This window comes from Uloborus diversus, chromosome 8 (genome assembly GCF_026930045.1).
Source record: "Uloborus diversus isolate 005 chromosome 8, Udiv.v.3.1, whole genome shotgun sequence".
NCBI classification, from domain to species: Eukaryota; Metazoa; Arthropoda; class Arachnida; order Araneae; family Uloboridae; genus Uloborus; species Uloborus diversus.
Window position 1 is genome coordinate 145,046,711 of NC_072738.1, and position 12,213 is coordinate 145,058,923.

General features: G+C 32.0%; 2 protein-coding genes across 2 annotated transcripts in view; one reads left to right on the forward strand and one right to left on the reverse strand.

Annotated features, from left to right (window-relative positions):
- Positions 1-2,195, forward strand: part of LOC129228657 (nose resistant to fluoxetine protein 6-like) — a 62,017-nt gene extending 59,822 nt beyond the window's left edge. Inside the window, exon 16 of the mRNA XM_054863341.1 lies at positions 1,971-2,195. Coding sequence (XP_054719316.1) covers positions 1,971-2,195 — 225 coding nt within the window. The remainder of the gene's footprint in view (positions 1-1,970) is intronic.
- A 3,276-nt stretch (positions 2,196-5,471) lies between these two features.
- The window catches only part of LOC129228658 (laminin subunit gamma-1-like), a gene marked incomplete at its 5' end in the record, with an annotated part of 101,959 nt that continues 95,217 nt past the window's right edge, over positions 5,472-12,213 (reverse strand). Inside the window, one exon of the mRNA XM_054863342.1 lies at positions 5,472-10,020. Within this exon, the coding sequence (XP_054719317.1) occupies positions 9,767-10,020 (254 nt within the window). The remainder of the gene's footprint in view (positions 10,021-12,213) is intronic.

Genomic DNA, 12,213 nt, shown 5'->3' on the forward strand with positions numbered 1-12,213 from the left:
TCAAATTTTATTATGTTTCTCTTGTATGCTGTCAATTATTCTGAAGGTTTAGTAACTTTTGATGGAAAACTCTGCGTATTACGAATAAAAAACCTTCAAACAAAACTTGTATTTTTGAAAGAAATGCTTATATCTCAGTGGGTTTAAAAGATACTTTCACGAAAATATAAAAACAAATTCTAAATAATTGGTTAACTTATAACTGAAATTTACAGCTCATTTCCAACTATGTACAACTTGAAGGATGATCAAAAACCTTTTTTTTTTCCCTCAATTTGTTGCTAGTCCCCCAAATGAATAGTAGACTTAATTTTTATTGAAAGATGACAGCTGAAGTATACCTTTTATGTGAAAAAAATTGCACAGCAATTGGTCTCTTATTTCTCGAAAAATCCGTAAAAATGTGAATTTTTGAAAGTGCCCCAATAATTTTGGTCATATAGTGCATCTCCATCGCAAAATCCGGTTGTATAGAGCTCGGCTGAGGCGGTTGTGACCTTCAATATTATAAGTTTATGCTATATTCAATAAAAACTGCTTCTGTCAACCGTTCCCGCAACTGTCCCCCCCCCCTTTTTTTTTTTGAAAATTTTGTTTTCGTTACTTTTTTAGGCAAATGCATAAACTACATTGTTCTCTATGAGATATTTTATTATTATATTATTGATTACTGGGGGGTTTTCAGGGCGAAACCCTTGTTGTCCTTATAATTTTGTCCAGTTTTAACAATGACATTTTTTAATTAATCACAGCAAAACATTTATATTTCGCATTTTCAATGTTCTGCATTCCAATTATTCCTAGCGCAAAAAGGCATTTTGCGTATAAATTTCACAGAATTATTTCAGAAACATTTTTTTTTTCTGTGCAATTTTTCTGCTGTACTTATAATTTTGACTATCATTGTAGTTATTATTGGCAGTACTTACTAGTTCTTAATATTTTTAAACTCAAACTTATAATTATCAATTAGCCATTGAAATTAATATATTATTTTCAGTGTCTGTATTGCTAAAATTTGGCTTATTGTAAAGAACATTTTTACATCCTTTTACAAAAAAGGAAGTATTGTATTCGCGAAAAAAATTTCACTCAAAAATCGGCCTTAATTTCCATTTTTCTCACCCCTGAATGAATGTTGAGTTTTTTTTTCGACGCGACCATACGTGGATATATGCCTAGGAACGTACAGACACCCGAAATATCCATTTTGACGACGCTCGAGTTAATTACAACGATTTTCTCGTGACGTCCGTATGTATCTCGCATAACTCAAAAACGGCATGTCCTAGAAAGTTGAAATTTGGTACGTAGACTCCTAGTGGGGTCTAGTTGTGTACCTTCCTTTTTGGTTGCATTCGGATGTTCCTAAGGGGGTCTTTTGTCTCTTTTTGGGGGGAAATCATTGTTAACTTCGATGCAAACTCAAGCTGTGTTATAATTTGTCGGACACTTGGCGACATATCGCCAGTCTTTTGGTCGCCAAGTTTTGTCGCCAATTTGGCGATTTTTTTAAAAATTTGGTTTTAATTTGGCCACTGTTGGTGATATTTAGAGAGTAAACAATTAAATTACATTAAAATTGCCAGTAATGGGGAAATGACATTAAATTGGAGTAAAAGGAACTCATGTGATGCACACATCAGCTCGTTTTTTTTCCTGTAACAAAAAAAGAAATTAAAACTACTGCAATTGATTTTATATTTTAAATGCACTACCGTAAAATATTAAGACTGTGCTGAAAATATTTTTCAAGCAACTTTTATTTTTTAATTCATAGAATTTCAGCTTTTTCTTTCTCACCACTGGTACCCCTGTGAAAGTAATTTTCCGGACTAGACAATAAGAAATAGCCTAGATGACGGGAAACTTTTAAATGGTTAAACTAGACTAGAAATAGCACACTAAAAAATGGTATTCAATATAATGGAAAACTTAAACTCAATGAAATAATGAAATTTCTTTTTCAGCTTTATGAATACATGGGAAATTTGGTAATTTCGCTGACGCTTGCAGTTGCTGGTCATCTATTAGTGGAAGCACCTTTTGCCAATCTTGAAAGACTGCTTTTCATGACGTCTCCATCCAAAAAGAAACCACGAAGCAATTTGTGTCAGGTGAAAACGAACCAAGACATGAAATGTGACAATGGAATTTCTTCAGTGCCAGGACACAAGATTGAACAACAAACGTGACAAATGTCTACTCAAAATCAATAGCAACCTTCAACTACCTCCCGATGCTAGAGCACATTATTTTCATTATTTTGTTCTTATCAGTCTATACTAGGGACCTGTATGTTTTATGAGGTATCCAGTTCTCCAGTACTTATGACTGTTTTTTGTACTGGGGTTTTGATGAAGATGATATCCTTTATCTAAGAAAAATAAATACCTTTGTGCTGAATAGTAAAGTCAGACCAAACAACGTAAGTAGAAATTTGTGCTTCTACTTACGTTGTTTGGTCTGACTTTATCCTTTATCTAGTTTGTCGGAAGAATAAAAATACGAAAATTCCAGTTAAGTCATGGGTTTAAAACTTCTGGTCAGAAGATTATATACAGTCGGACCTCCATATATCGAAGTAGCCAACTGTCGGGAAAAAACTCGATATATAGAAACAATCTGTTTTTATAATAAAAATCTCCTAAAATATTAAAATTAAAGCTAAGTTTTGTGTATGAAACCCGATTTCTAATTTATACGAGCATCAGATTAAAAAGTTAAGAATTAAAAAATTAACAGAAATTACACTTTTGCATCTTCACACATCTTCATTTTTTGTCAATTCAACTTGATCCGCAACATTGGGGTATTTTCGTTTTGACAATGTGATCGAGAGAAAAAGAAAAAACCACAATCTACTTAACCTGAATGATTTTTACTGAAGTTAAAAGACTAGGAATGATAATCAACAGACAAAAGGGATAGCTTGAAACTGATTTTACAGTGTTACTGGTAATAAGATTTGAAATGAACTTGACGGAATTTAAGAACTCTAGAACGGAACAACGACATATCTACACACCTCTCAGCCCCAGATTCCATATGAGTTTCATAGCAACCTTTAGTGAACATAATTTTCTCCCCTAACCTTCATTTTTCATGAGACAAACAGTCTAAAGTGGGGAAAAAAAAATCTACGAATGTCTCGAGAAAAATTTCAATATATAGAGATTTTTTCGATATATAGAAAATTTCGATATGTTGAAGTTCGATATATGGAGGTCCGACTGTACTTTGCTATTATACAGCCTGCTGGAAGAACATTGGTTTGAAAATTCTGGTTATTGCAATAAACTATATGGTCTATACATAGTAAAAAGAATTAAGTTCCTTGTGTGAATTTGTATTGAAATGCTAGAACTCAATTTACCAATGTTTTAAGCGGGAAAGATATATATACGTAATTTAATATTTTGTATAATTGTAAGGAGCTGTGATGTGACCTTGCTATGCATTATTTATTATACTGATAGCTTAATTGTGAGTAGCATTTATCATCAATTTTTCCAATTAGTTTTTACAATGAGATATTAGTTACTTTAAATGTCTCAAGTGATGTGTATGAACTGTAAGACTTTCATCCAAGTCATACTAATTTTACCTTACTAGACTTTTCTGATGTGTTAAAAAATAATAATAAATATTTGTTGAACGAGTATTTCATCATTAGGTAGTGTACTTTAATGTACTTTTCATCAAAAATATACAAAAACTACTTTTAATAGGATTATGTAATCCCATTGAAAGTAATAGGGTATAGACTAGACTGGGCCAAAGAGATGGAGGGCACAGTCTGAAAAAATAACACTATGATAAAATTGAAAATAAAAAAAATCTTCTGTGGAGTGGGGGTGACTTTTAAATCTGAGGGGGGGGGGATTGCACCAAAGACTATGTATATTACTGGAGAGGGGATGGGGGTACATGCCACAAAATTTAACTCAAAGTTTTTGTTTATCTTTAAACCTATAAATTATTGTTCCACAGTTCAGTGGCGCAACCGGATAATTTTTCTGGGAGGAGTTTTCAAAATCGAAAATTGTTGCTTTCTTTCCCATTCATTTACAATGTGTAATTATTCAATATCAAAGAATTTCTACAGATTAGTAATTATTCATTCAAAGTAACTGCTTAAAAACAATTAATAATTCGTATTGATATCACTATGAAACGAAGAAGTGGGGAAAAAAGCACAGAATATTTATTATTAGTTTTACTTTAATCTTACATTCATTTTTTGTGTGTTTTTCGCGAGATCATTTAAAACCTCCTCAAATACATTCATGTCTTTATGAATGTCAATTCTAGCCAATAACGGCTTCGATCTTTCGACGAGAATTGGTTAAGAGCCTCAGAAAATCCGATGCGGTAGGCTTCCTCTCTCTAGATGTCCTTAAAAAGGATTTGTGCAGTGATGGAAGTGCTGAAGGACCATGATACTCTGTAGAACTTTATTGACACCATTTTAGCTATCTTATACCAGGGGGGGGACGTGGGTTGCTCATCATGAAATACAACTTTTATATTTAAGAATTGAAAAGTAATTTCTGACTGCTTCCCGATCTTTAAAAGCAGTAAGATATTTTGTTGAAATCTATTCCACTTGGAAAAGCTCAAATACTCTGCTTTTTTCCCTTGAGATTTTAACGGAGGAAATGAATGTGCTTGTGTTCTGGGAGGGGTTTTTAACCCCAAAACCCCTCCCGTGGCTGCGCCACTGCCACAGTTGAAAACTTTGCATTTGATGTAAAATTGATAATGTTTTAATGGATCACGTACTTAGGTTGATTTTAACATTTTCGGCAGGGAGCAGTGCCCTGTTTCATTTTTGGCATGTTGCATTGCCCCTTTGAATGCACCCCATTCTTCTTCCCGGGTAAAAACATAGAAACATGCATTGTGATATAAATGCAAGAAAATTAAAAACATCAGAATTTTTATGATTTTAAGGTAAAAAGGTTCGACTGTGCAGATATATGCACTGGGTTTGAATTTTGAATCAATAAAACAGCAAGAAAATGAGTGTATCTTCAGTACAAAATGTTTATTTACAGTTACTGAACAAAAAGAATGAATAAAAATGATAGCAAATTATTGCACACAGAGCAAACAAATATGTAGACCAAATACAGAAATATCAGACTCAAAAATATAAGTACAAAACATTTTTAATTTTCTGTTCAGAATCAGAATAAACAATTTCTTAATGAAGCAGAAAAATATTTTCAAAAATATCGTAAGAAATGAAAGAAGAAAATGAATTTAAATTTTTTTACATTCATAAACTCTTATTACGACACATTTAAAACAAATGAGCAAAACTTTAACAACAAATGTATCCATTCATAAAAATGAAACATTAAGTGTACTTCAAATAACAAATACAAGAGTTTTGTCGACGTCAAATTTATTTATGCCCTAAACAAGACAGAAACTTAGTTTTCAAAAATTCAATTTTTGTAAAAAATAAAAGTATTTAAATTTTGATAAGGCACTTCTTAAGTCTTGTTCAGGATCCTTTTAATAAAACTTGCATATTTAGCTTTTAAAAATACTATGTTCATAGATGAATTGCACTTCTTTATGGTATTAAAATAAATCCTCATTTTAATAAGTTATTATAAAAGTACTTTGAGAGATAAAACCTAAATTTTTGATCGTATATTGACTAGAGAATATGAAAGAAAAATAGGAACTTGAAGATATGCAAGTGTATTTTAAATAAGGAAAGGTGAATTACTGGTACTAACAAAAACATTTTTTTGAAGCACATAATACAGTTGGTTCTCTGTTTAACAACACTCTATTTAATGACTTACTTTATTTAAAGACGACTTTTCATGGTCTCAATGTCCACTGTAGTTTTAGAAGCATTCTATTTATGGACGTATTCTACTTAAGAATGTTTTTTTTTTTTTTTGTGGTCTCCTGAAACTTGTTAAATAGAGAATCAACTGTATTTTTAATTGTTTGCAAATGTTAAATGGTTTTGAAATCTATGATAAATGCAATACCTCTTTATTATTATTATTATTAAAAGTTTACATTTCTCAAAAAAAAAAAAAAAAAAAGATGAGAGCAAAAAAAAAAAAAAAAAGTAGAAAATGCATGAAAGGTTTTTTTTTTTTTTTTGGGGGGGGGGGGGTCGCATATTTTATTAAAGTTCGAAAATTTTGTAAACTGAAAAGTAAAAACCTTTTTCATAACATTGGGGAGGTAGGCATTTTTTAAATACTGAAAAAAAAAAAGCACAATAGTAAATTATAGTGGTTGACATGAACAATGCAACATTAGCATTTAATACTAGCTCAATTTTTAGTTAAATATAACACCTTTCAAAAAGCTATATGAAAGGAGGAAGATTATCAATTCAAACAGCTGAATATGTATTCAAATTGATTTATATTCAAATAGAAGAAATAATTTTCTTAATTACTTTATCTCATACTTTATGCATAAGTACATATACTAGCACAATCAGAATTTTCTCCTAAGGAGGTTTGGTTTGTAATAGTCGTTATCCGCATGTATAACAGCAGACTATAATGGGCGGTGGGGGGGGGGGGTATGATTTAAAGTGAGGGGTTGTGTGGTAGGGGGAGCTTAACCACCTTCTCTGCTCCCTTCATATCTTTGGTATTAAAAAAAGATGAATAAATAAATGGCACAGCTTAAGAATATTTACTCTTACATTAAGAATACGTATTTAAAAAGTAGTGTAAATTATACGTTAAAAAAATATCCCCCAACTTGGTTACAAGCTGAAACATTGTTGCACAGAGAATCCCAAAGTTGATTCTGTGATAATCACTTACTTTTGAAATTCATAGTTAGCATCTTTTTTCCAAGTCATTTTTTTGTCTTTAGTTTTAAAATAATGTTTGAGAATGGAATGGGTCAATTACAAATGTATAGAACAATAAATTGAACTGAAAACTACTACATATTTATCAAAAGAAGAGTAGTATAGATTAGTAATGTACAACATAAATGCAAGTAGAAAATTTTTGATTAAAAAAAATTATAAATAAAGCAGGTTTTATAAGTCTTTTTATTCTCCAGAGCTTATGCTGTCAAAAAAAACCACTATTTTTGAAATTCAAGGCATAAATTAGAAATACTGCTACAAACACATAAATAAAGCATTTAATAATATTTAGGGTAAGCCTTTTTGGCTTTTGAATTATAATTGATATTCAAAGAAGTGGATGGAATTAATTCTTTTTCTATTTATAAAGTTTAACTCTTTTTTTTATGTTATTAGAAATGAATTTCAGTGCAAATTGTTTTATTTCATAAAACTTTTGCCATATTTTCCCCTCAGAATAATCCACATTGGATTCTTTTTGAAAGAAAAACTTTGAGACAGAAATTTAAATAATGCTAGTTACGTAAAATTTACATAAACAGTACATTTCTTTTTTTAGTTTGGATGAGCACTTTTAGAAGTTTCCAACAACCTTTTAATACAACTGTAAATTTGTGTGAAAAAATAAGTTTGAAACTAATGTTTTTATAGTCACAAAGCGAAAAACCTCAGTGCTATGATAATAGTGCATAAACTTATAAATACATTAACCGATGTGTTAAAAAATAATATTAATTTCTGAGAATAGAAAATACATGACAAATTTTTAAAATACAAAATTTAAAACTACACACACATAAAACAGTATCAGGAACTAAAATAAAGCTATGTTGCTCCAAGTTTTTAATTTTATTTGGAAGAAAAATATTCACAACTTTATTAAATGTTTGATACGTTAAAATGACATTGACTGAGCTATATAAATAACCAACATTCTGCCTGCCTTTATTATTACTGGAGTCGTGGAAGGATACATTTTTCTCACTTGGATTGCTAGTTTTTTTTTTTTTTTTTTTTTTTTTTTGAGGTGGGCATAACATCCTAATTCTTCCAATGAGTGCAATGGAGTAAGTTTTTTTTTTTTTTTTTTGTGACTAGTTATTGCAAAATCATCAATATACTTCGTTGCTTATACTCTTGAATTAAAATATCATATTGGAATTTATCAAGTTAAACATAATGTATGTTTAATCAAGGAAATTTATTGTCTTGTCTAAAACTCAGGTTAAGATTTCACCTGGTAGTGAATGAAATACATGATTTAGATGGAAAACGTCTACTTTTCTGTAATATTTTATTTTGCTCATGCAAGTGTACTTTTGTACTGAAAAAAATGCATATGATTATAAAAACTAGGGATTCAATACTGAAAGTTACTTTTCTGCTATAACTGATATTCGATTCAGTTGCAGACAGCTTCAGTAGAACTCAATTTAGTTATGTATTGCAGACCAATCAACATAATGTCAGATATTTTAAAAACAAAGCTCCCCATTCTTAAAAGTTTATTCTTTGAAATTTTACCATTGAATGCCAAAAGATAGAGCAAATAAACAGTGCAGAACTTTTGGAAAGTTGGCTTGTACACTCAGATTTCCTCATTAAAATGAGTTACATACAAATATTTGACTTCTTTAAAATGAGTTTTAATAAATAAAATAGGGGGCAATTTTTAAGTTCTTCGTAATAGTGAAAATTAGCCAAACGGCAGAAGATTCTTATCTTTTTATATAAGAGTAAAGTAGCTCAGATTTGAAACTCTGAAATAATTTGATATTTGTATTGCGTTAAATGAAACGACGGAGTAAATGCATTTAGTGGTATAGTTTTGCATTTGTTCAGAAATGCAAATGCAAAGTAAGATTTGATTAATTACTTGAAATAAAATTTGCAAATGAATTACTTATTTATGCTTTTCAAAGTAATGTATAAAAGTAAAGCTAAAAAAGATGCTCCTTTAAGATTATCTTTGAAATATTATAAATAAGTTTTGGGATAAAATAGCCGAAACATAGAAAGGGAATTTCTGATTTATTGTACAAGAATGTCAAATGAAATTTAAAATATTTTTTTTCACATGCTAGATAAAATAGTAGGAATGAGATTCAGAACAGGGAAAATAGTGAACACTTTTTGGCACTAAAATCAGAAACGGTTCTACAGTCCACAATGAGATTGAGAAGTAAAATGATTGATATTCACAAAGAAATGTTTACACAACACAAATTATATGAAAAAAAAATTGAAGCACAATACAAAAATTATGGCAATAAAGAAAGTTTGCAGGAGCCATACAGAACAAAAAAAAAAAGAAAGAAAGAAAGGAAGCAAATAATCAACATTTAATAAATAAAGTAACAAAAAACTTTGAGTTGTCTAAAATGATATATATTTTTGACCCTGTGGCAGAAATATTTTCACATAAAAAACTACCAAGGACAGAAATCTGTATCTTAAAGTTCTTCACTTATGGGACAATAAAACTTCCTAAGCAAATAAATAACAATATCTTTTTTTTTAAATTAGAAAACACTTAAGATCGAACAAAATTACATTTCTGGAAATCCTAATGTTAGTCTATTTTGGTTTTCGGAATTTACAATTAAACCCCAATGCTGAGTTTCTTACACTAGAAGAGCTGACAAATTAACAACTGCCAAGAAGTTATTTATTTATTTATTTTTGAGACAACACGATCATGTTTCTGCCACTGAGTTTTACAGCACCATTTGTTTGAAGTAAAAGTGTACAAAATACATTTTATAGTTTATTTAAAAACAAAGCTGTAGGATGATATGAGAAGAATTGAATATGGCACAAAAATAATTCTAAACATCTTCGGCATGAATTTGATTTCTTTGAACACATATTGTACATTAAAAACAGTCTGAGTTACGGCTCTAGGACGACACGGCGATAACACTTATCTGGCAAGGCGTTCCTAATTTCTGCTATGTTGGCAACATCCTTCATCATCTTCTCTACTTCTTCAGTATAGTCTTTCATCCACTGATGCTGTATATCACGAGACTGACGAAGCTCTCCCAAGCGAGCGTTGAAATTGGCTTCCTCGTGTTCCTTTTCGGCCGCTTCGAGCCTTTTCTCGAGTTCATCCAAGAGATTCTCATCAATCTCATCTAGGCCATCTGCAATATCATCACGAAGTGTTATGGTAATGACAGGATTGCATCTCACACAATTAGAATTGAATGGGATGAGTTAACATAGTACAGTGGATCAGGGGCGTAGCTAAGGGGGGGGGTTTTGGGGACAAAACCCCCCCCCCCCCCGAAAAGTTAGTCTCAAAAAAAAAGAGAAAAAGAAGAGAGAAGAGAAAGAAAAAAAAAAGAAGAAAAGGGAAAAAATCCAAGCGATTATACATATATATATATATATATATATATATATATATATATATATATATATTATATATATATATATATATATATATTTATATATATATATATTATATATATATAATATATTGTTACAAATTCTGTAAATAGTAATTATTGTAGGAACGTAACCTGTAAATAGTTTCCCGTAATGAATATACAACCCCTTTTTCATTCGGCTAAATTATACGACCCCTATTTTCTTTCTTTTCATTGATAACGGTCTACTACTTTACAGAAGCGTGTGGAATATTTGAGAAATTTCTTTTCGGTGTATTTAAGCCGTTAGCGATGGATAAACAGTTAGTTTCGATTGAGATTTCGAACTGAGTGCATTTTTGCTCTGTTTATTGCGAGGCATTTCGCTGTGTTGTTTTCGTATTTGGAAGTAAATACGTGTGTAAACGTTGAGTTTACGGTGTTGTGTGATAATTGCTTAATTGCTGATGAATAATTTAGCAGTTGTTGAAGATCTTTCCTGTACATAGTGTAAATAAATTTCCTGTGTTTTTTATCAAGAACTGTGTCTTCATTTCAAGAAAGTGGAAGTAGCACCGAATCCGTTACAATTTGGCGCCCAACGTGGGGCTTCTTCTGGACTTTCTTGGAGTAAGTGTGACTTTGGACATTTTTTCATAAAGACTTTTTTTGAATTAGGACTTTATTTTTATGGTGATTACTCGCGCAATGGATGAACAATTAAAACAACTTCTTGACGCAATCACCTCTGTGAAGAGTGATATGGCTGCTAATCAAAAACAATTAAAAAGTGACTTGACTGCAAGTTTTACAGCTAATCAAGAACAATTAAAAAGTGACTTAACTGCAAGTTTTACAGCTAATCAAGAACAATTAAAAAATGATATGGCAGCTAATCAAGAACAATTAAAAAATGATATGGCAGCTAATCAAGAACAATTAAAAAATGATATGGCGGCTAATCAAAACCAATTGAAAAGTGATTTAACGGTGCTGAAAAATGACCTAGTTTCTAACCAAGAGGAAATTAAAAACGATCTTACTTCGGTAAAGACTGTGATGGAAAATAAATTTAATGAGATAGAGTATCGAGTTGATTATATTGAAGGAAAGTTTGAGGCAGTTGAAGGCCGATTCATCGCAGTGGAAAATAAAATCGAAGAGAAATTTGAAGAAAAATTAAGTTCCGTTGAAGGCCGATGCAGTGCTGTAGAAAATAAACTGGAAGAAGAAGATAGAAAATTTCATCAACTTAAAGAAGACATCTTTAAAGACCTGGAAAGGAGATTGGCGACCGCGGAAAGCAGCTCTGTACAGTTTGGCGCTCCCACATCGGTTGCTCGACCGTCCATTAAACTTGCCACCTTTGATGGGAAAACTTCGTGGCAGGTTTACAAAACTCAGTTCATGATAGTGGCGGAAGCGAACGGATGGGACTCTGCTACCAAGGCCTGCCATCTTGCAGCATCCCTGAGAGGTGACGCAGCGGACATTCTTCAGACCCTTCCGGACAGCCAGCGCCTGGATTTCGCCGCCCTCACATCTGCGTTGGAGCTTCGCTTCGGTGAGAAGTGCCAGAAAGATTTCAGCCGACTCCAGTTGAAGTCCCGTTTCCAGAAAACCGGGGAAACCCTGCAAGAGCTTGCGGCGGACATCGAGAGACTGTCTCATCTTGCTTTTTACGACTGCCCTGCGGATGTTCGAGACAACCTGGCACTCAACTACTACATCGACGGGGTTCGAGATCCGGAAATCCAGAAAGCTCTACGGATGGCGGATGTCAAAGACCTGAATTCTGCCGTTGTGTATGCGATGAGATACGAGGCCGCCCAAGAAGCAACCCGTATGGATCGCCATCTAATCCGGACTCAGGAAGCTGATGAGTCTGATTCCAGGTCGTCCCACCTCGCTGAACTTGAGAGACAACTCGGTGACTTGACAAGACATTTGAGCAGCATAACAGCC